The sequence below is a fragment of the Eptatretus burgeri genome, chromosome 12, assembly GCF_056783735.1.
Source record: "Eptatretus burgeri isolate ZD-2024b chromosome 12, Ebu_testis_v1, whole genome shotgun sequence".
NCBI classification, from domain to species: domain Eukaryota; kingdom Metazoa; phylum Chordata; class Myxini; order Myxiniformes; family Myxinidae; genus Eptatretus; species Eptatretus burgeri.
The window spans coordinates 67,047,118-67,067,689 of NC_140972.1; the positions used below are offsets into that span (position 1 = coordinate 67,047,118).

The window sequence follows — 20,572 nt, forward strand, 5'->3', positions numbered from 1 at the left end:
AGCAGTTGGGGAAAGAATTGTGTAGTCTCTTGCCAGTGATCCATGCCATTGCTGGATGTGACACAACATCCAGGATATTTGGGATAGGGAAAGGAGTGCCCGTGAAGAAATCCCAAAATCATCACGAGTTTAAGTCGCAAATTCTAAAGTTGGCTCAAGAAGGGTTGGGGGTAGAGGACGTAGATAAAGCAGGAGAGAGCGCTCTTGTCTATGTGGTGGAAAGATGGAAGAAAGCCTGGATGACCTGAGAGCCAGGAAGTTCTTGGAAAAGTTGGCTACCAGTGCTCGCTGTGTCCAAGTACAGACGCTACCTCCAACATCCAACGCAGCAAGATATCACTCACAGAGGGTTTACTATCAAGCCCAGGTTTGGATGGGGAAAGAAGAACTGAATCCAACGGATTGGGGGTGGCATTTGTCAGATGGTCGAATGCAGTCAAGCAAGATGGACTTGCTTCCTGCACCAGAATATCTGTTGAAAATAATCCGGTGCCAATGCAAGGGTGATTGTGACACCCAACGTTGCAGCTGTCAGAAAAATGGCTTAGAGTGTTCACCATCATGCACGGGATGCAAAGGGACATCATGCACTAATAAGGGGGATGTTGCCACCGATATTGATTCAGACTAAGTAAAACCTCATCATGTGAATAAGCCAGGACATGTATAGGACAGACTCTGTGGAGGTATACATTTGAATTTGTTAATGTACAAGGCATAGCTCATGGAACATATTTCAGACTAGGATATTTCCAAAGAACGTCATACATGTACTTCATACAAAAACATTGAGGAAAACATAAATTATATCAATGACGTCATCAATAACGTCATTTCTGACATACGACGTCATATTTGGATTCCTTGGGGTCACTTTCCTATCTGCTAATAATACATTTATGGGGTCTAAAATGCACCGTTTAGGAGATATCAGCCCCCAAAGTGCTCAATGGCGGCCATTTTGAATTTATGCAAATTAGGGCACTTCCGGTGGTCCGATTTTGTCCTATTTTATATTGGGACAGAGTGACCCCCTGAACAAGATCAAGCAATAAAAAAAAACCATTGCAATTTGTTTCAGGTTATAGTGTAATTCTACTGGACTACATCAGGAGTTTGGGGAGGCCTTCATCCTTCAATTGACAGAAATACCTCCACTCATTCATTTCTCTTCTTCCCCCCCCCCCACCTGTGAAACCAGCTTCCTCTTTTTCCCCACCTGTGGAATCAGTTTCCTCAGTCTCTTCAATCTCACTTTCCCTCCAGAGCTTCAGGACAGCTGTTCACCATCTCAGATCCATACAGTTCACATTTGCGCATATCATTCCACCAATCACAACCGTGATATTTCCTATCCCCATTAACCCTTCCCAAGTTTCTAGGTTTTCCTTCCAAAGAGTTTACGCCAGTATCCATGCTGTTAACCCAGTGTCCTCCAGTAGCCCCGATTCCTTCAAACCTCCCTTTATTTTGTCCCTCAACCCTGTTGTTGGTATGTTCCCACCTTCCCATCTCTTTGTACTGTTCCTTTTATGTTATGTTAATTCCTGATCCATTCTACATGCTAACTCCTCCACAAGCCTCAACATTGTATACAGAAGTCACTGATGGTGATCCCGACGGATCGCTCTCAGTGACTAGACTGTGTATCTGGATAAGGTGCTCCTGAACACTGAAGGAAAACATATCTGGGGCTTGTGAATGAGCAGAGCAAGTTTAAAATGATTGTCTTTACTTTAATCATGTTGGGAGTGGGGGGGGGGGGGGTGGAGAGAGAGTTACGGAGCTGTGAGTTCTGTTATAAATATATTGTTGGTTTGGTTCTGAGACCACAAGGGAAGTTGTACAAGATTTTTGCATCTATAGCTAAAAGTTGGTGTGTTTATGCATGTGTATGCGCGTGTTCCACGGCCGACACCAGAATGTACCAACAGGAAATTTGTTACGAACCAGACACCTCTCACTAAAGGATATTTCTCGTATTGCTACATTTACACGAATCCGATTCTCATTGAGAAACAACAATTTTGGTTAAACATTTTTAAAATGCCACCATTTCATATAAATGCTGAAAATTATGTTTAAAAGATGATTCCAATCACAGATTTCATGCTATTAACAGAAAATTAAAAGGTGCCCATTGAGCAGAACCGAATCACAAAGAACACGCGCAGAAAGGCGTCATCGAGTGTTCATCAGTCATTTCGAAAGTCGTATATTGACCTTTTACAAGGAAGATAAAAAAAAACAACAGAACCTTCTTTGAATAGCAAGGATCTTTGAACAAATAAAATTCATTTTCTTGGATCTTTAACGAACATTTTGGATTTCACGTGTCCTGTCGCAAGCAATCATTTTATGAAGAGAAAGACCTGCCTTGTAACCTCCACCACTGGAGGTGAAGGAGGTTATGTTTTCACCCCTTTTTTTGTTTGTGTGCACGATATCTCAAAAAGTTGTTGTCTGATTCGGACGAAACTTGGTGGACGGACAGGTTGGGTGTGTGACAAGGACGAGTTTATTTGATTTTGGTGAAGATCCGAATCCGGATCTGGATACGAGAATTATTTAATTTGAAAAGCAATTCTTCGCCATTGAAAGATCGAGCCAAAAATAATATAGTTCTGTATCGCATGATATTTAAAAAGTGTTGGACCCAATATGTTCTCGTGGATCAGGCATTATGTGGTGGAGGGTATGCGCTCTACCGAGTGCCCTTCTAGTTACCTTCGCAAACTTTGTTGTGAAGGTTATGTTTTGATCGCTGTGTATTTTTTATTTATTTGTGAATGTGTGTTTGTGATTCGCATAACTCCAAACGTATTGAACTGAATCGCAGAAAATTTGGTGGGATGATTGGTTATTATCCGAGGACCATTTGATTAGATTTTGGGAGCGATCGGGTCAAAGGTCAAGGTCATGAAAAGGTTAAAAATAGTCTTTTTACCATAGCGCGGTCAATTTGTATCCAATTTGCATGCAACTAATGCCAAAATGTTCAGAATTCAATGCCCCATCTTGTGATATGTGACATGACACAATGACGTAATAACCCTTATTAGCGGTTAGGAGTCAAAGGTCGGGGGTCACGACATTGCAAAATGTGCGGTTTTAGTCATAACACGGTCAATTCTTATCCGATTTGCATGAAACCAACACCAAAATGTTGACTGTTCTGTTCCCCACACTCTAATACCAATTACAAAATTAAGAGTACAAAGGTTAAGGTCGAGGTCATGAAAAGGTCAAAATCATCATTTTGCCATAGTGCGGTCGATTTTTATCCAATTTGCATGCAACCAATGCCAAAATGTTGTGAATTCAATGCCCAATCTTGTGATATACGATATGACACAATGACGTCATTACCTTTGTTAGCGGTTTGGGTCAAAGGTCAGGGGGGTCAACGACCTTTATTATCATAACGCGGTCAATTCTTATACAATTTGCATGTAAGTAGATTAAAAATGTTTAGAATTCAATTCCCTCTCCTGTGATGTGTAATATTTGACAGTGACTTTATTCTTCCATGTTTTGTGTTTTGTCAAATGATGTACGTAGTTAGTTCAGACGAACTTTCATACGTCCTTTTCAGGCTAATACGTCTCTTTGGTTACCAGTTTGGGCATTGTACTTTTGCAGGATTAATTTTTGTATGAACCGTGCATTGTTAGTTTCTCAGTTGTTCTCAAATAATACAAAACAATTAACAGTTTTAATTGTACAATGAATGTTTGTTTGTTCACAATAAATAACTTATTTAGAAAAACAGAAACTCGTGTGTGCTAAATGGCCCTAAAATGCCAAAAAATAATTTCTTATAATGTGACCAGTTGTCATCAGCTTGACGACACCAACACCCAAAAAGGTCAGGGAGTTCATACAGAAATTGTACAATGTACGTGAATCAGTGTCAAACAGCAGGAAATTTAATGTTTTTAAGCCATCATAACACATACGAGATGGTAGATGTGGTATGGGATTAAATACCCTCACAATCAACGGTTTCTGGGGGGGGGGCAAAATGTAGCGTTGGCGAAGGTATGCGCTCCACTGAGTGCCCGTTCTCGTTGCTTTTGTGTCGATATGAATATAATCGTGATGTAATGTACAACTGTTTGACAATATATGGCTGCACTTCTGTTCTGACCCAAATCCAAAAAAACAAACCTACCATCAATAATGATCATCAGAACTATTGATGGCAGGTGGTGATAATGGCAAATGGTAGAAGCAATAACCAAGGATCTTATTGCATCAATCACAGTCATCATAACCCCTCTAAAAACCACTCCACGCGTCACATCTACACATCCCTGCTGCACTCGCCCAGAAGGCCATCATGAATTCGAGTTGACTGTCGAGCCCACGTTGAATATTCTAATCCCATACATTCCATCCTACTACAAAAATTTGTCACCAAAACCATCATCCACTCACCTATATACATTCATTCATTCATTCAGTCATTCTCCTGCCTTCTGAGAATGGGGCAAGATGAGTTGTGCTAGATCTTTGGGGTGCAAGGGCTATGGCTACACAACACACACACACACCTCCTCACTTCAGTGTGAAGTGCACTATCCATCATTACTCATACACATTCACTACCTCTTCTACCCACGATGATTCTTTCCCATTCTGTTTCTCTCTAGGCCATTGCAACCCCTTTTTCGTCTTATGCCTCCTTGTGTCTGTGGACCCCTGACACACACTACCCTGTCATAGTTGTGAACTTGCTGCCATTGTCGTTTCGCTACTCCACGAGGGTAGAACCCCTGCAAAAAGGGCATTCGTATTAATGGCAGCACTAAAATATATATATATATATATATATATATATATATATATAGATGAGGTTTGGGAAGAAACTCGAATGTAAAGAGAAAGAAATGACACTAAGTAGGGATATACTGCAATTGTGAGCTTGTCGAACTGTCAGACGATTTGGAAAGAGGAATTTCACATTCAAGGTCAGTTACCATACACTGTATCGCTAAGAAACAGCCATCATCAATGTAAACAGCACGTATGGAGAAGTATTTTGTTTAACTACAGCAGCGACACACAAATTTTCAATGACAAAGCTAAAGAACAACATTCGGTATTTCGTGAACGACCATCCAAATGGAAACATGGCGCTCCCTGCTGGGCAGGGCCCAAACTCAAAATCATAACTTCCACCGTCTGTATATCACGGCCTCAATATTACCGAAGGTGAACGAGCCTCGACCGCGAATACAACATCTCACCCTCCGAGCGAGAGGACGCCCAGGTAGAAACATGACTGGACGATACTCTCAGCAGCAGCTTCGACAACGACGGTGAAAAAAACCAAGCGAACAGTCGTCGTTGCCTTGTCAGTAGGTGGGGCAACTCGCCAGAAAAAACGGCGACTGATTCACCCAAATCAATCTTCTTCCTCTTCTTCTTCTTCTCTTCTATTCTGCTTCTTCTTCTTCACCTTCTTCTTCTTCTTCTTCTCCTTCTTCTTCTTCTTCTTCTTCTTCTTCTTTTGTGATTCTTGTCGTTGTCAGAGCCGCGAGGCTCTATAAACGCCACGCACCCGAACTCATGGTTACAACCAAATACGAAAACTATAATAATGATAAAATCCAAATCAATTACGGTGGTTGTTGTTGTTTAATGTACAAATTACAGTGGTTGTTGTTGTTTAATGTATAAATAACAGTGCTTGTTGTTGTTTAATATATATTTAACAGCCAGGGGTACAATGTGTTAAGCCACAACGATTTAATTTAATGTAACAAACACACTTCACGGTTTTAACTCGAACAAATCCCAAGCAGAGTTGATGAAATCCCACAAAGCTTTCGTTATGGAAGCATAAATGTGGAGTTGAGAGGGCATTTCTTCCAGGGGCATTTAAATAAAATATTCAGCAATTCACGGGTGTGTTCCGTCACCAATCAGCTTGCTATCGCTTGCCAAGCCAGCCGTTCCTTATCAACGGTTTTGAATCGAGTGCTTGCTTGAGTGCTTAAGCCACTTGGCGAGCGCTCTACAAGCTGCTTGGTGAGGGAGCACACCCCTGTGAATAACATGAGTGGGATGGATCCTAAACAGCCCAATCGTTATTCAATGGAATGCTAAAAGTTCAGCTGCCCATGGGTCTGAATCAGTGCCGGATTAAGCCTCGGCTGGCCCGAAAGCACATTTTTAAATTTTAGAGAATGGCCTGAAAAAATTAAATTACATCTCGGGCTCATGGAAATGTACCCCAGACAAAAGATGAACTGATTCAAGAACAAAATATTTAATACAAAAAAAGACAAATATTTAATGTGAAAATAATTTTTGGCCCGAATTTTTGGCTGGCCCTAAGGCACATGCCTTGTCTGCCTTATGGTTAACCCAGCACTGGTCTGAATATGTTCAGCTTATCAGTGATCTTTCAACCAAGCCGGATATAATCTGCATTCAAGAAACCTGGATTAAATGTCACAACCAATTTAAGATCCCTAGTTACACACTCATCCTGCATGGACAGAGCAAGTGGAAATGGAGGTGGATGTGGGGTGTGTGGCAAGCTTGGTGTTCCCTTCATGGAATTTGAATGTCATACTGAACTGGAATGGAATATTACAAGAATCCATTGCACAAGGGAAACTGTTACCATCATTAATTACTGATGGGGGTATTAAGTTAAGGGGTGGGGTTGAGAGAGGAGGCAGGGAAGGGAAGCTCGGAAGGGGGGAAGAGCAAGGAAATGGGAGAGAGACAGAGACAGAGACAGAGAGAGAGACAGACAGACAGAGAGCCTTTTGAAATATTTTTGAAACCAGTTGAAAAAGTGGAACCAGCCTTTGGCATCCAACATAAGTGTGGAAAATGTCCTCAGAGTGACGGCAAAAAGACATTCAGCAGATGATGCAAGGTTGAGTCTTTTAAAAAACACGTTTGAAGATAAGGAGTAGTGTGCGAGCCTCCACTGTATGTCTCCAGCACATTTAGACACAGGTGATGTATACCTGGAGGACCAGGCAGATGATGGACCCCCTGCAGGCAGAAGTTCTTTCCAATGGATGGTCAGTGTGCTATCGGGGTTGGCAGAAATAACAACATGAAGACATTGCACATACAGAGCGGTCTTTGTACAAGTTTGTAAAGGCTTTGTGGAGGGAGCGCTATAAAAACAAAACTCACGGAAGTTAGGGTATGTTGTACTTGCATCTTGAACACCATGCAATGGAGGCCATTTTCAATTAAAATAATTGAACACCTTCATAATTAAACATAGAAGTTGTCCAATTAGACGAGCTGACTTGACATGGCAAGCTTTCAAAATCTGGTTTGGGGTCTGCCATCCAGAATAAGTATGATTAACAAAGTCCCTTACAAGGAAGAAACCAGATTCAATGAAGGATTGAATTAGGGACCTACTTTGGTAGTCATGAAGGAACAGGCTGTTGTAAAAGACAGGTTCACACATAAGATTACAAAATTGATACCAATCCTCGTTTCGTACTGGAATGAGACACCGATTGGCATTCGGGAGACTTTGATAAAAGGAGGGCAGTAATGAGGTGTCGATTTGCCGCAGGTCAAGTCGGAAGATCTCGGGGCCACACCTGAGCTGACTGGTTTGTTGCAGCAAGCAAGAAGCCAGGGGCTGCCAAGACAGGACTTCCTTGTACAGAAGTTGACACAACTTCAGAAGTCAGCCGGAAGGACAGTATTTTGCTGGTAGTGTCCACAAGCCCTTGACCGCCTTTTGCTGGCGGGAAACTCAGAAGATCTGCTCGAAGCCGGTCGCAGTGCTGTCACCAAACCGCGACCTTTTCTTTTGAGATTGTCACCAAAGTCACAGTGCTGAGACAACCTTTTCAATTCTGCAAAAAAAAAAAAAAATCACAGATCGATTCTCCATCATGTTGATCATGTTTGTGGGATAAAAATCGCTGTGCAAATATGCTGGGTTTGGGCATAAATAATCCTGGAGAATTTTCACCAATTTCCCATAAGGGTTTGTGCATGGCTTGTCCGATGAAGCCGATGAGATTCCAAAGCAGCCCGTACATTTTGCTGCCAACTATGCTAAGAAATGCTGGCACCGGTCTTTCAGCAGCAATGCCATTCACCAGAAATACCGTTCCAGCCTCTCTGAATATTCGAGCCAGTCTTCCCACTCTTCATGAAACGGCTCGATGATACCAATATAGCCTGCCATATCCTCGTGACACAACACAAATGGCACTCACTCACAGTCTGAGTTCCAAGACCAACACTTCAATCCCCAAAGTTGTCTTGCTGTTCCGACGAAGCTCAACAGGCCTCAGACTTGCACAGCAGCTTCGCATAGTTCAACTTTACCGCAGCAAAGAAATCCCATCCTCGTCGCCAGTTTACTACCTCTGCCACCGAAGGTGAAGGAGGTTATGTTTTCACCCCTTCCTGTCTATTTGTTTGTCTGTTTGTTTGTGTGAACGATATCTCAAAAAGTTGTGGACGGATTCAGAAGAAACTTGGTAGACATGTTGGGTGTGTGGCCAGGATGAATCGATTTGATTTTGGTGAAGATCCCAATCCGGATCTGGATTCAAGAATTACTTAATTTCGAAAGTGATTCTTCACCATTAAGAGATGGGGCCAAAAACGATTTTGTACTGTATGGCATGGGCCCGATACATGATTTTCGTACATGATATTTCAAAAATGTAATGGACCAGATATGTTCTCGTGGATCAGGCATTGCATGGTGGAGGTATGCGCTCTATCGAGTGCCCTTCTAGTTATGTATGCGATCGGATTAAATGGAGCTCGACAAAATCATGACAAGCACAAGAAGTGGCGGGTCAGGAACTACTTCTTCTTCTTTTTGGGGTTTCATGGCGTTTTCAAAGCCGCGAGGCTCTATATATGCCACACACCTAAACACCTCGGATATGGATACTGGAGGCTTGTATTGCTAGGAGGATCTCTAAGTCTTACTGACGTTGTTAGATCCACATGGAGGATCTCTCAGTCTCACTCACGTTGTTAGATCCACGTGGAGGATCTCTAAGTCTCACTCACGTTGTTAGATCCTCGTGGAGGATCTCTCAGTCTCACTCACGTTGTTAGATCCTCGTGGAGGATCTCTAAGTCTCACTCACGTTGTTAGATCCTCGTGGAGGATCTCTCAGTCTCACTCACGTTGTTAGATCCTCGTGGAGGATCTCTAAGTCTCACTCACGTTGTTAGATCCTCGTGGAGGATCTCTAAGTCTCACTCACGTTGCTAGATCCTAGTGGAGGATCTCTAAGTCTCACTCACGTTGTTAGATCCTCGTGGAGGATCTCTCAGTCTCACTCACGTTGTTAGATCCTCGTGGAGGATCTCTAAGTCTCACTCACGTTGTTAGATCCTCGTGGAGGATCTCTAAGTCTCACTCACGTTGTTAGATCCTCGTGGAGGATCTCTAAGTCTCACTCACGTTGTTAGATCCTCGTGGAGGATCTCTCAGTCTCACTCACGTTGTTAGATCCTCGTGGAGGATCTCGAAGTGTAACTCACGTTGTTAGATCCTCGTGGAGGATCTCTCAGTCTCACTCACGTTGTTAGATCCTCGTGGAGGATCTCTAAGTCTCACTCACGTTGTTAGATCCTCGTGGAGGATCTCTCAGTCTCACTCACGTTGTTAGATCCTCGTGGAGGATCTCGAAGTGTAACTCACGTTGTTAGATCCTCGTGGAGGATCTCTCAGTCTCACTCACGTTGTTAGATCCTCGTGGAGGATCTCTAAGTCTCACTCACGTTGTTAGATCCTCGTGGAGGATCTCTCAGTCTCACTCACGTTGTTAGATCCTCGTGGAGGATCTCTAAGTCTCACTCACGTTGTTAGATCCTCGTGGAGGATCTCGAAGTGTAACTCACGTTGTTAGATCCTCATGGAGGATCTCTAAGTCTCACTCACGTTGTTAGATCCTCGTGGAGGATCTTGAAGTCTGACTCGCGTTGTTAGATCCTCGTGGAGGATCTCTAAGTCTCACTCACGTTGTTAGATCCTCGTGGAGGATCTTGAAGTCTCACTCACGTTGTTAGATCCTCGTGGAGGATCTTGAAGTCTGACTCGTGTTGTTGTTCTTCTGCTTCTTCTTGTGGACTTTTTTTTGTTTCACAGCCTACAGTTTTCATCGAAACTTCCTGAAACTTGGCATACATATGTATGTAAAAATACCCTGCACAGACAGTAACCATCTCCGATTTTGAAAATTCCTCCTAGCAAAAAAGTTATGACGTCAAAATATCTCCGCTAATGGAAATCGCTTAAAAAATTATCTCCGAAACGAGGCAAGCTTTTTGAATTCTGTTTGCGGGAATCGAACAGGGCATTAGCAGAGATGAATTACTGCACATACGATACATCACTATGACGTCATAACAATTTTTATGACGTCATTCCTATTTCTTTGACATTTTTTGTTTCACAGCCCAGAGTTTTCATCGGATCTTCGTGAAACTTGCCATGTATATGCAGAAAGCCCACGCGCAGGCGGTAACCATCTCTGATTTTGGAAATTCTTCCTAGAAAAAAAAAGTTGACGTCATAATATCGCCGCTAATGGAAATCGCCTATAGTCCGATACCATTATCTCCGAAACTAGGCAAGCTGTTTGAATTTTGTTTGCGGGAATCAAGCCGGGCATTAGCACAGATAATTTATCGCAAACCTGATACATCACAATGATGTCATATTCGTTATTATGACGTCATCATTAAGAGGACGAGGATCTTAGCTCATTCGAGCTTGTTTAATCTTTTTTTCTTTAATCTTTAATCTTGTGTCGGAGTGGCGACCCGTCCAGGATTGTTCCCAATAGCCAAGGAGACTGCTTCGGCGGCACCAACGCTCTGCACAGAGTATGGTCCTAATGGATGGATGGATTGTTTCCATGGAGACCGCCATGTTGTTAAGCGATGCCGAGCACTCCGTTCCGTTGGAATGTTGCTTGAGCTCTTAAAATCAAGCGAGCCACTTGGCGGGCGCTCTCTACAAGCTCATTGGTGATGGAATACAGTCCAGTTGGTTCTGTCTACCGGATATACGATGCCCATTGAACCATAAACACTTTCGACTCCGCATATCGTTTTTAAAATTAGTTAAAGAAACGGGTCACACGATATAGAATATAAAGTCTGCCGGAACTTGTCGACTCGTGCCGAAGTGTTTCATGCGTGGCGTATATAGAGCCTGATAGTTCTGAAAACGCCATTTAAAATATGCAGAAGAAGAAGAATATGTATAGGAAGAAGAGTCAGAATAAGAAGAAGAAGTAAAGAATAAGAAGAAGAAGAAGAAGAATGCATAGTAAAAGAAAACGAAGAAGAAGAAGAGGAATCAGAAGAAGGAGGAGGAGTCCCCATCAATTTTATCTTTCGTGCTTGATACCGTCCGTATGGCAACTGCGATAATATGGCTTCCAAGCTCTTCACTCTGGATTGTTGCTTCTCGCCGAGTCCCTCACTTGGTAATCTTCGCGATGTTTGAATAAGTAAAAAAAATGTTTCGGGAGTGAATAAAATCGAAGCACGTGCGTATTTAATCAAAGTTGGAAGAATAATAAGAAGAATATTGTAAATAGTTATCCTCCATATCCCCCCCCCCCCCACCTGCAGAGAGTGCTGCAAGTTCGGATTTCCTTTTTCATCGTGTTCTTCATCTCTGTGTTATGATTTTTGTGCCATCCTCAGACTGGTTGAATGATTTGGAGCAAGAAATTGAAAATGTGCTCAAGAGCCTTGGTCTGCAGGGAACGAGTCACAAGTCTCGCGGTGGAGGGGTTTTGGCGACGTACCTGGATGAAGAAGACAGGTGAGATCGTGCGAGTGATCAGACGTGCGTTTGATGGACGTGTGTGTACTTTATAAAGTTTTTTTTTTTTTTTGTTTGTTTGTTTGTTTGTTTGTTTGTTTCCATTGCGAATGCAAATTGCGATAGAAGTTTGAGTCTCCACACTCTTATCTTCGTACAAACTTGTCCAATCGTAGCATTGGTCTCTGTTCGAATACTAGAATGCTGGGAATTAAACAATCTGCCGTTAAAGTGGGAGAGCCCATCAAGGGGCGCTGCATCGTGGAGTACGCTTACTTGAGAGGGAGCACGAACTGTTGTGTCCCAACATTAGTTTTTTGCTCTTTGATGAGTAAAGTCTTTTGGAATTTGGAAAAATTGACGTTTGTAAATATTCGTGAAGACTTGGTGCCTGCAGGCAGGGAGGTCCATCGATCCATCTGGAAGTTCGTTTGGGTGAGATTATCGGCACACCAGTGCGAGGGAGCGAAGCGCACCCAATGGCGGCACCCGTGAAACGAATAATTGTCATCGGAAGGAGATACGAGACGAAACTCTTCGTTTCTACTACCGACTCAAGGATTCACATCATCGAAATAAAGAGGGTTAAAATCAAGCATGTTTTCACCAATGTCCACCTGAATATTCATAATGGCTGTTCACCACCATCTCATGTCTTTCCCCATCCAAAATCTTGATCTTTTATACCCCCATTGATCTATCCCAAACCCACCTCCTTCAAATTCCCTGCTTTCCTTCCTGAAAGTCCCTGTAGTATCATCTTGTTTACCCCGTGTTGTACCCCATCCCTCTCCCTTCCACAGACATCCTGTTGTCTCTGTTCCACACTATTTTGTGCTACCCGCTCCCAGCCGTCTTATCCCAGCTCCCAGCTCTCTCGTTCGCCAACTAATGCCTGCAGACGGGACGCCCGTTTAACGTCCATCTGAGGGTCGGCACACACATTGATGAATCGCCCTCCCTGCAAAACACTGGGATGACAGATTATTGTTGGGTTGGGATTTGAACCCAGGGTAGACAGTTGAGAGGCAAGTGTGCGTACCTCAAGGATACAGTCGAGATGCCAAATGCAGATATATTTTTGATGATGTATGTTTTAGGGTCCACACAATGTTTTTATTTATTTATTTATTGTAAGTTCAGTGTGCTGAATAAAAATATGTCAGGTGACATTTGTTGCCTTCAGGTAAAAAGTTTTTATTGACATTTCAAAATGGCACCATATATGCCAAAATATGTCCAAACATGCTGATTGCCACCTCTGTCTACCTAAGGTGGACAGAGCTTATGTTTTCACCCCTGTCTGTTTGTTTATTTATTTGTTTGTGTGCAGGATATCTCTGAAAGTTGTGGACAGGTTTTTGTGTGAGAAGTTTGGGTCTGCTTGGCTTTGCTTCGAATGAAAAATATTCATTAAAAAAAAAAACATTTGTTCTTCGCTTCACATATAATTTAAATATTCAAAATAAAATGAAAAGAAGAGGGGAAGAGAAGGGAAGGGGAGAGCATGGAAGCAGCACCAGCTCTCTCATTTCCCTCTACTATTGTCCCATCCCTACTCTTTCATTTCCCCCTCCTATTATCCCATCCCATCATTCTACGATTGATTGCTACTGCGCATGCATCATAGTTCCGGTTTCAGTAGAATATATATATATATTTTTTAGAAACATTTTTAGTTTCGTAGTTTAGTAGAAACAGTAGAATTTTTTTCAGTCGATAGAATATTTTTTTCCCCATCTTTCTTTCACATCTCAATACCTTGGTACTGCACCAACATAAAATATATTATCCCATTATTCTTCCACATCTGATTACCAAGGTAGAGATATTTTCCCATTATTCTTCCATATAAAAGGATGGATTCTATGCATGTGCATATTTTTGATTTTGGTTTCAACACTAACATCTTAACACCCCTCCCTCTTTTCTCCTCTTTCTCTTCCCCCTCAATCCTCCCTCTTCCCCCTCCCCCCTCCCAACACATCTTATCTTCCCATTGAACTCAAAAAGAGAGCCAATGAATATGTTTGTGTTCTGTTCATTAAAATTGTTTTATCTTGTGGCACTCATCATCATCATAATCATCATCATCATCATCATCATCATCATCATCATCATCATCATCAAGTAGATTGGAACTTGGTTCTAGATTTATGAATCTGTTGAACAGAGATAAAATGAAACAAAAATCTGTTAAAAAAAAAAAGAATAAAGTCATTTTTTTATACAATGTTGAAGCTTGAATAAGAGCTAACACACAATGTATAATGAAGGGAGCAGGAGACAAGGGGCAGGTGAGACAAGCACAAAGCAATGGGGGAACAGAGACATTAGGAGATCTGTGGAAGGGAGAGGGATGATGTGGGGTACACTGAGTAAACAAAGTGGACACTACAGGGACTTTCAGGACGGCAGGGAATTTGAAGGAGGTGGGTTTGGGGTGGATTAACGGGGTTAGAAACAATGGGGGAAGATATGAGATGGTGGTGAACAGCTGTTTTGAAGATCTGGAGGTTAGAGTGGGATTGAAGAGAGAGTGGGAGTTTGTTCCAAAGGTGGGGAACAAAGACTAATGAAAGGGTGAAGGCGAGCAGTGATTCTTGACTTTGGTAGTTTCACTAGAAGGGGGTTGCTGGCAGACCTTGAGCGCTCTGCGGAAATATGGGGGGGGGGGGATTAGATCACAGACAGAGCAAGGGGGTGAGGCCGGAGAGGAGAAAGTGGAAGACAGAAAGACCACCAACCTGCTTGCGGTGAGAGTGAGACACCCAAAGACTCAGCTTCATCGTGGGAGATACCAATGATCCTAAATTCCGTTGATTCCGCAGTGTGAAGCCAAGAAAGGTGTGTGGTGGGAGCACTAGCCCAGAGGGGGGAGCAGTACTCCATCAGGCTGCAGATGAAAGCTTTGTTTGTCGTTGGGAGTTCTGGTGTGCCAAGGAAGGACTTTGCATGATGGAGGATGCCCAGTGGCTTTGGAGGCCAACCTGGAAATGTGGCTTTCCCAGGAAAGATCATGGCAGATGGTGAGACCGAAAAGCTTGAATGAAAGGACTTCTTCAAGAGGATTGTTGAGAAAGTAGATGGGGGAGGGATGGTGGTTTCCAAACGGTCCTTTCGGAGAGACATAGTGAGAGTATGAGATTTGTCAGGATTGAAAGACATGTTCCACGTGTTGGACCAGCTTGTCATTTTATCCAAATGTACAGAGAGTGAAGAAGCTGCGGCTTGCCGATCTGAGGGATGATAGATGGTACGGCAGAGGGTGGAATCATCAGCAAAGAGATAAAGATCATTTTCCTGAGTTGGAGATCATTGATGACAACCAGAAAAAGCACAGGGCTCAGAACGCTGCCTTGAGGAACTCCAGCCTGGACAGGAAGAGGAGATGAGAGAACTCAATTAAGGGCCACACATTGACTGCGACAGGAGAGGAAGTCCGCAAGCCATGGGTGGAGATTGCCTTGCATACCATAGGAAGAGAGTTTTGTGAGCAGGGCGGGGTGCCAGACCATACGGAAAGTATGCGATATGTCTAGGGAGGTGGCTCTGATTTTCATGTTTGGCATTGAGGTCCTCCATCCATTTTTGGGAAAGCAGAAGCAGCATATCCAGGGTAAGGTGACTTGGTCTGAATCCAAATTGATGATTGCTCTGGTCTTAGCTTCTTCTGAGGAGTTAGAGATATTCCTGCATCTAATTTTTTTTATTTTAATAACAGGAAACCAAGAATATTTGTTAAGAATTTCTAAACAGTTTTATATTTAATCAACTTTCGAAACTTTTTATTATTTAACATTTTAGTTAAATCCTAATTTGTTGGTTTATCAACATCAGTATAAAGTCGATCTTTTGTTGAAAATTCTGCATTTTTATGATTTAGAATATATTGATGAAAATACCCAATACCTTTTTCTTGTGGGTATGCTTGGACACAGAAATTATAATTTTCTTGAAGCCTTCTTACTGTCATTTGTCATCAAAAATTTGTTTCATTAATATATGATGATGGGTATTGTATACATCCCCGTCTTCCTGTTGTTAAATCGGTTTGTATTACCTTGCTTACTTTGTAGAATCCTGTTCTTTGTGTTTTTATCATATAAACTATAGTGAAGCTGTTATTCATTTTAACCGAATTAAATTATTTTATTTGTTGTTTGCTGATCGTGCTTCCACATATTTAATTATCCCTCCCCACCATATTGTTACGGAAATGGCCCTTAGTAGGCTACTAAATATAGGATTAGCTCAGATCCTCCATTAAATGCATGCTTAGCCAGGCTGTTTGGTAAAATGGACGTTACCTGTGTGTCGGGAGGTGTAGGATGCATGTTATTGTTCGTACAGTGGTGGTGTGCCGAAGGCTTCTTCTTCTTCCTTCCCCTCTCCGGACGAGGCCCCGCCCAGTCAGCTGAGAGGGAGTGGCCAAAAAGAGGAAGTAAAACGAAGGGGAGGAGTTTGTCGGCTTTGTAAAGGGGGAGGAGCCAGTGGCTTTGAAGCGAGTGAACGAAGAAGAGACAGTGGTGATTCTGCCGGGAGAGAAACTGGACTTGGGCGTGCCGGGTCTGCCTTCTGTGACCTGGAGAAGCGAGCCAGGGCCGAAGGAAAGGACTGCAGGAGGTCTGTCTGCCCTCGGCAGCGAACGGAGACCTCTTGGAGTGGTTCAGTTTTGGGAGAAGTGCAAAAACGGCAGTCGGTTTTGAGGCCAAGAGTGCCGAAAGGAAAAAGGAAAGCGAGTGGTGCGATCAGCAGGGAGAGGACCTGGCTGCTGTGTGAGTCTGGAGTCTGCTTCGAGCGGAGGTCATCGACACGTTCAACCTGCGTCTAACGACGGAGCCTCTGACTGTCCCTTCTCACCTCACGGCTCGACTACGTCTTGGAACCCCATGGACCCAGTCTGCCGGAGGCCGGCACCTCGATTTGGCCTTGTCTGGTGAACAGGCCAGGCCTGGACTTGTATGCTGGACCTTGTGGGAAACCAGCTGGGACCCATCGTCGATCTGGCGGTCTTGTGCCGTCGACCTTACTTGGGGTCAGAGCGTGCGGAGGTTGCGTGCGGTGCGAAAAGGAAGGTGAGCGCCATCTTGCCACACAGCGTGTTCGAGCTTGGGGCTCGAATCCATGGACATCGGCTTGTTACGAGCGACATTCGTGCTTTTGACACTTTCCTCTCGTCCATGAAACATCACCAAGTACTCTGTCTTGTCTGCATGCTGTCTGTCTGTCTTGTCTGCATGTTGTTTGAGATTTATCTCGGTAGGGACCCCCTCGAAACCCGTAATCCGTAGTTCCCTCGTTAAGAACGGGTTATAGATTAATTAAAACATTGTCGTGAATATTTTGCTTGTGTTGTGTTCCCCGATGTTCCTCAATAGATCTGGTTGATTCGGATGAGGTTGCCGCTCTGGATTAATTCGTGTCGCGTTGAGGAACGATCCGTTCGATTGGCATATAAAACCAAAATGGTTACAGACTGGCAGAAAACGCTCGGCATCTGACAAAACCAGTGTGTAACCGGGTCTATTTCCCCAACTGGTAAGATCCAGGATTACGTTGGTATCGCGATTGAAGACTCGTGACCCGAGGCCTGTGCCGAGCCAGCCAGCGTAATAAGCACTGGAGACGGCGGTGGTGAGGGTGGCGCCAAGAGTCTGAGAATCCCGCCACCCCGGATCCGCAACAATATTATAGTCTTCTTCACAAGACTGATTTAATCCTTGTAGGTTTATTGAAAATGACCAATTATACCCTCCATCGTATATATCATGTGCCCAATGGTCGATTCTCATAAAAACTACATGCCCTTTTTTAAAAATAAACTTTAATTTCAATTGGAACTGTGAATTGTGTCTGACCCGGAGATAAAATCAACATTTCTGTATCTTTAGAAGACGTAACCATTTTATTTATAGATGTATATATCTCCATTATAATACCAAGCTTGCACACTAAAAACTCGGCTCGCCATCAGATGATCCCTATGAAATTGCTGTGGCACTTAGTGGACATGCCGACAATGTTTAGGAAGTCTTGGCGTTCCATAGTACCACTTGCATTTTGCACAATGCATATTTTTGTCATTCCCCGTGTACGGTCTGTCGTCTGCTACCAGATATGTTGTACTGCTATCCCGTGCATGTGCACGGGTATCGCTAGTATATATATATATATATATATATATATATATATATATATATATATATATATATATATATATATATATATATATATATATATATATATATATATATATATATATATTAGGATGTTTCATATTGTAACTTTTTTGTGCTAGTCAAGTTGGCTACCCGTCGTAGCTTTCCAATATGGATAAAAACACCACTCGCCGACTTTTAGAATTTTCCTCCAAAAAATGGCCGCCGGCGGCCATTTTTTCCAAAATGGCGGCCTTTTTTCGCGTTTTGACACAGAAATCGACTCCTACACCTGCTAAAATACGTTAATGTTTCTTGATATGTGTGTTTGTAGATGATTATGATTGCTATGTATGCTATCAGTCAGGGACTGGACATTAGGCATCCAATATGGCAGAAAATTCCAAAATGGCGTCCAAGATGGCCGATTTTTGGCCAATGGAAAGTTGTTCCCTCTGATGTGGGTTCTAATATGTCTAGTAATAGGTTTTTGGGTGTGCTGAATTCGATTTTATGCCCTAAAATGCAGTATATCTGTCACAGAGACGTCTGCGGGGTCATGCTCTCGCGTTAAGAAGTAGTTCTTGCAAGACCGAAGAAGAATTTTGAATATTCTCGCCCTCATTGATATCAGAAAATAACAATTAAATATTCGAAGGTCAAACATGTATTTATTTAACATGTACAGTATATACACGAATTACTAGTATACTAATGCCATAATGAGTCAGGTCAGGTATGGGAGCATGTGCCAGAACAGCGCGTCACTGCGTCCACTTTCCGCCGGTACTCCAGGGGCCTCCGTCTGGCCATCCCCCAGGCAGATGCCAGGCCCATCCCCATCTCCTTGAGATGATGGTCAACCTGCTGCAACCACGAGGCACGTGGTCGGCCCACTGGCCTCCTCCACTCATGAGACTCCCTCGCTGAGAGAATCTGGTGAGCAGGATCAGCGTCAGGAAAACGAGCCACATGTCCATACAGCCGCAACTGACGCTCACGGACTATGCAGGTAACAAATCTCATCCGAGTCTCTCTCAGCAACCGCTCGTTGGACACAAAATCCGACCAGCGATAGCCAAGGATTCTCCGAAGAGACCTGGTACCAAAGGAATTAAGTCTCCATCTCAGATCCTACTGATCTGAGAGGCCATCGACATCTTCGAGGATGTCGTCTAACATAATGAATGTTCTAATATGAATTCATGTATGCGTGCCTATCAGCCTCGATAATCAATAATATTGGCCATGGCATGGCATACATGGCTGTAGCAACATTTCAAATTAAAATTTCCATAGTTCAAAAACATCAATGTTCACACTTCGCTTCATATAGTTATCTACATTTTCTGAAGAGTGGATTTCGTGTATCCAGAATAATTCTGCCTGTGCCACTCAACCACTTGAAGCAAAGCTTGCCTTTGCTGTTCATCCCTCGTTTTGTCTATAAAATCCGAAATCAACTTAATTCCACGCTCTGCAAGGTTGTTAACTACGTGAACATTGTGCACATAGTTTGCAAATTTTTGGTAACCATCACTTTCTGGCCATGTGCTTGCAGGCTCACACATCCATTCTACATCCAGTACATCATATAGTTCAAGAAGATTGAATAACCGCCACGAGTCGTCATCTATGAAACTGCTGAGACACAGGTCACTACTCTCATTCTCATCCACGGCCAGAAATTTTGGCTTTCCTGAGCTGAGTTGATCATGAGGTAGTCTAGGTGTCTGATGCAACAGTTTTGCCATCGTTTCTCGGTCTTCTGTGGGCACGTTGGAATCGGCAAGAGCGAAAAAAACGAAAATCCGACGGCGCTCACTTCCACTTCCTCACTCATCGGTGGTCTGTCGGCGACTGCAGGCGGGAAAATATTGACGCATACGAATTAGGATCGCCTACATACGTGCACCAAACCACGCCTCCCTTGCTTCATTTATTTACGCACGAAAAATTAAGGTTGGATACTTTTTGAACACACCTCGTGTGTGTGTGTGTGTGTGTGTGTGTGTGTGTGTGTGTGTGTGTGTGTGTGTGTGTGTGTGTGTGTGTGTGTGTGTGTGTGTGTGTGTGTGTGTGTGTGTATATGTGTATGTATATATGTATGTATATATATATATATATATATATATATATATATATATATATATATATATATATATATATATAATGTTGTTCATCTTTCGGCTGCTCCCGTTAGGGGTCGCCACAGCGGATCATCCGTTATGATCCGCATACTGATTTGGCATAGGTTTTACACCGGATGCCCTTCCTGACGCAACCCTGGTCGCCTCGTACGACACAGGGATAAGGATTGGGTTTCGCCATGATTCCGGGCTGCTCCACACCCTCTCATAGCACGGCCCAGTGCAGAGCTCCCGTCCTCAAGCGATCCTCCAACCCAAGCCTCCGAGTAGCCGGATTACAGGCGCACGCCACGACGCCCGGTCATATATATATATATATATATATATATATATATATATATATATATATATATATATATATATATATATATATATATATATATATATATATATATATATATATATATATATATATATATATATATATATATATATATATATATATA

At 42.8% G+C, this 20,572-nt stretch overlaps 2 protein-coding genes across 2 annotated transcripts in view; one reads left to right on the forward strand and one right to left on the reverse strand.

The window, feature by feature from the left end:
• PDHA1 (pyruvate dehydrogenase E1 subunit alpha 1) overlaps nucleotides 1–5,457 on the reverse strand; it is a 42,447-nt gene extending 36,990 nt beyond the window's left edge. Inside the window, exon 1 of the mRNA XM_085848353.1 lies at nucleotides 5,253–5,457. Within this exon, the coding sequence (XP_085704479.1) occupies nucleotides 5,253–5,285 (33 nt within the window). The 5' untranslated portion in view covers nucleotides 5,286–5,457. The remainder of the gene's footprint in view (nucleotides 1–5,252) is intronic.
• A 5,779-nt stretch (nucleotides 5,458–11,236) lies between these two features.
• The window catches only part of SMS (spermine synthase), a 57,379-nt gene continuing 48,043 nt past the window's right edge, over nucleotides 11,237–20,572 (forward strand). Inside the window, exons 1-2 of the mRNA XM_085848378.1 lie at nucleotides 11,237–11,471; nucleotides 11,695–11,815. Coding sequence (XP_085704504.1) covers nucleotides 11,417–11,471; nucleotides 11,695–11,815 — 176 coding nt within the window. The 5' untranslated portion in view covers nucleotides 11,237–11,416. The remainder of the gene's footprint in view (nucleotides 11,472–11,694; nucleotides 11,816–20,572) is intronic.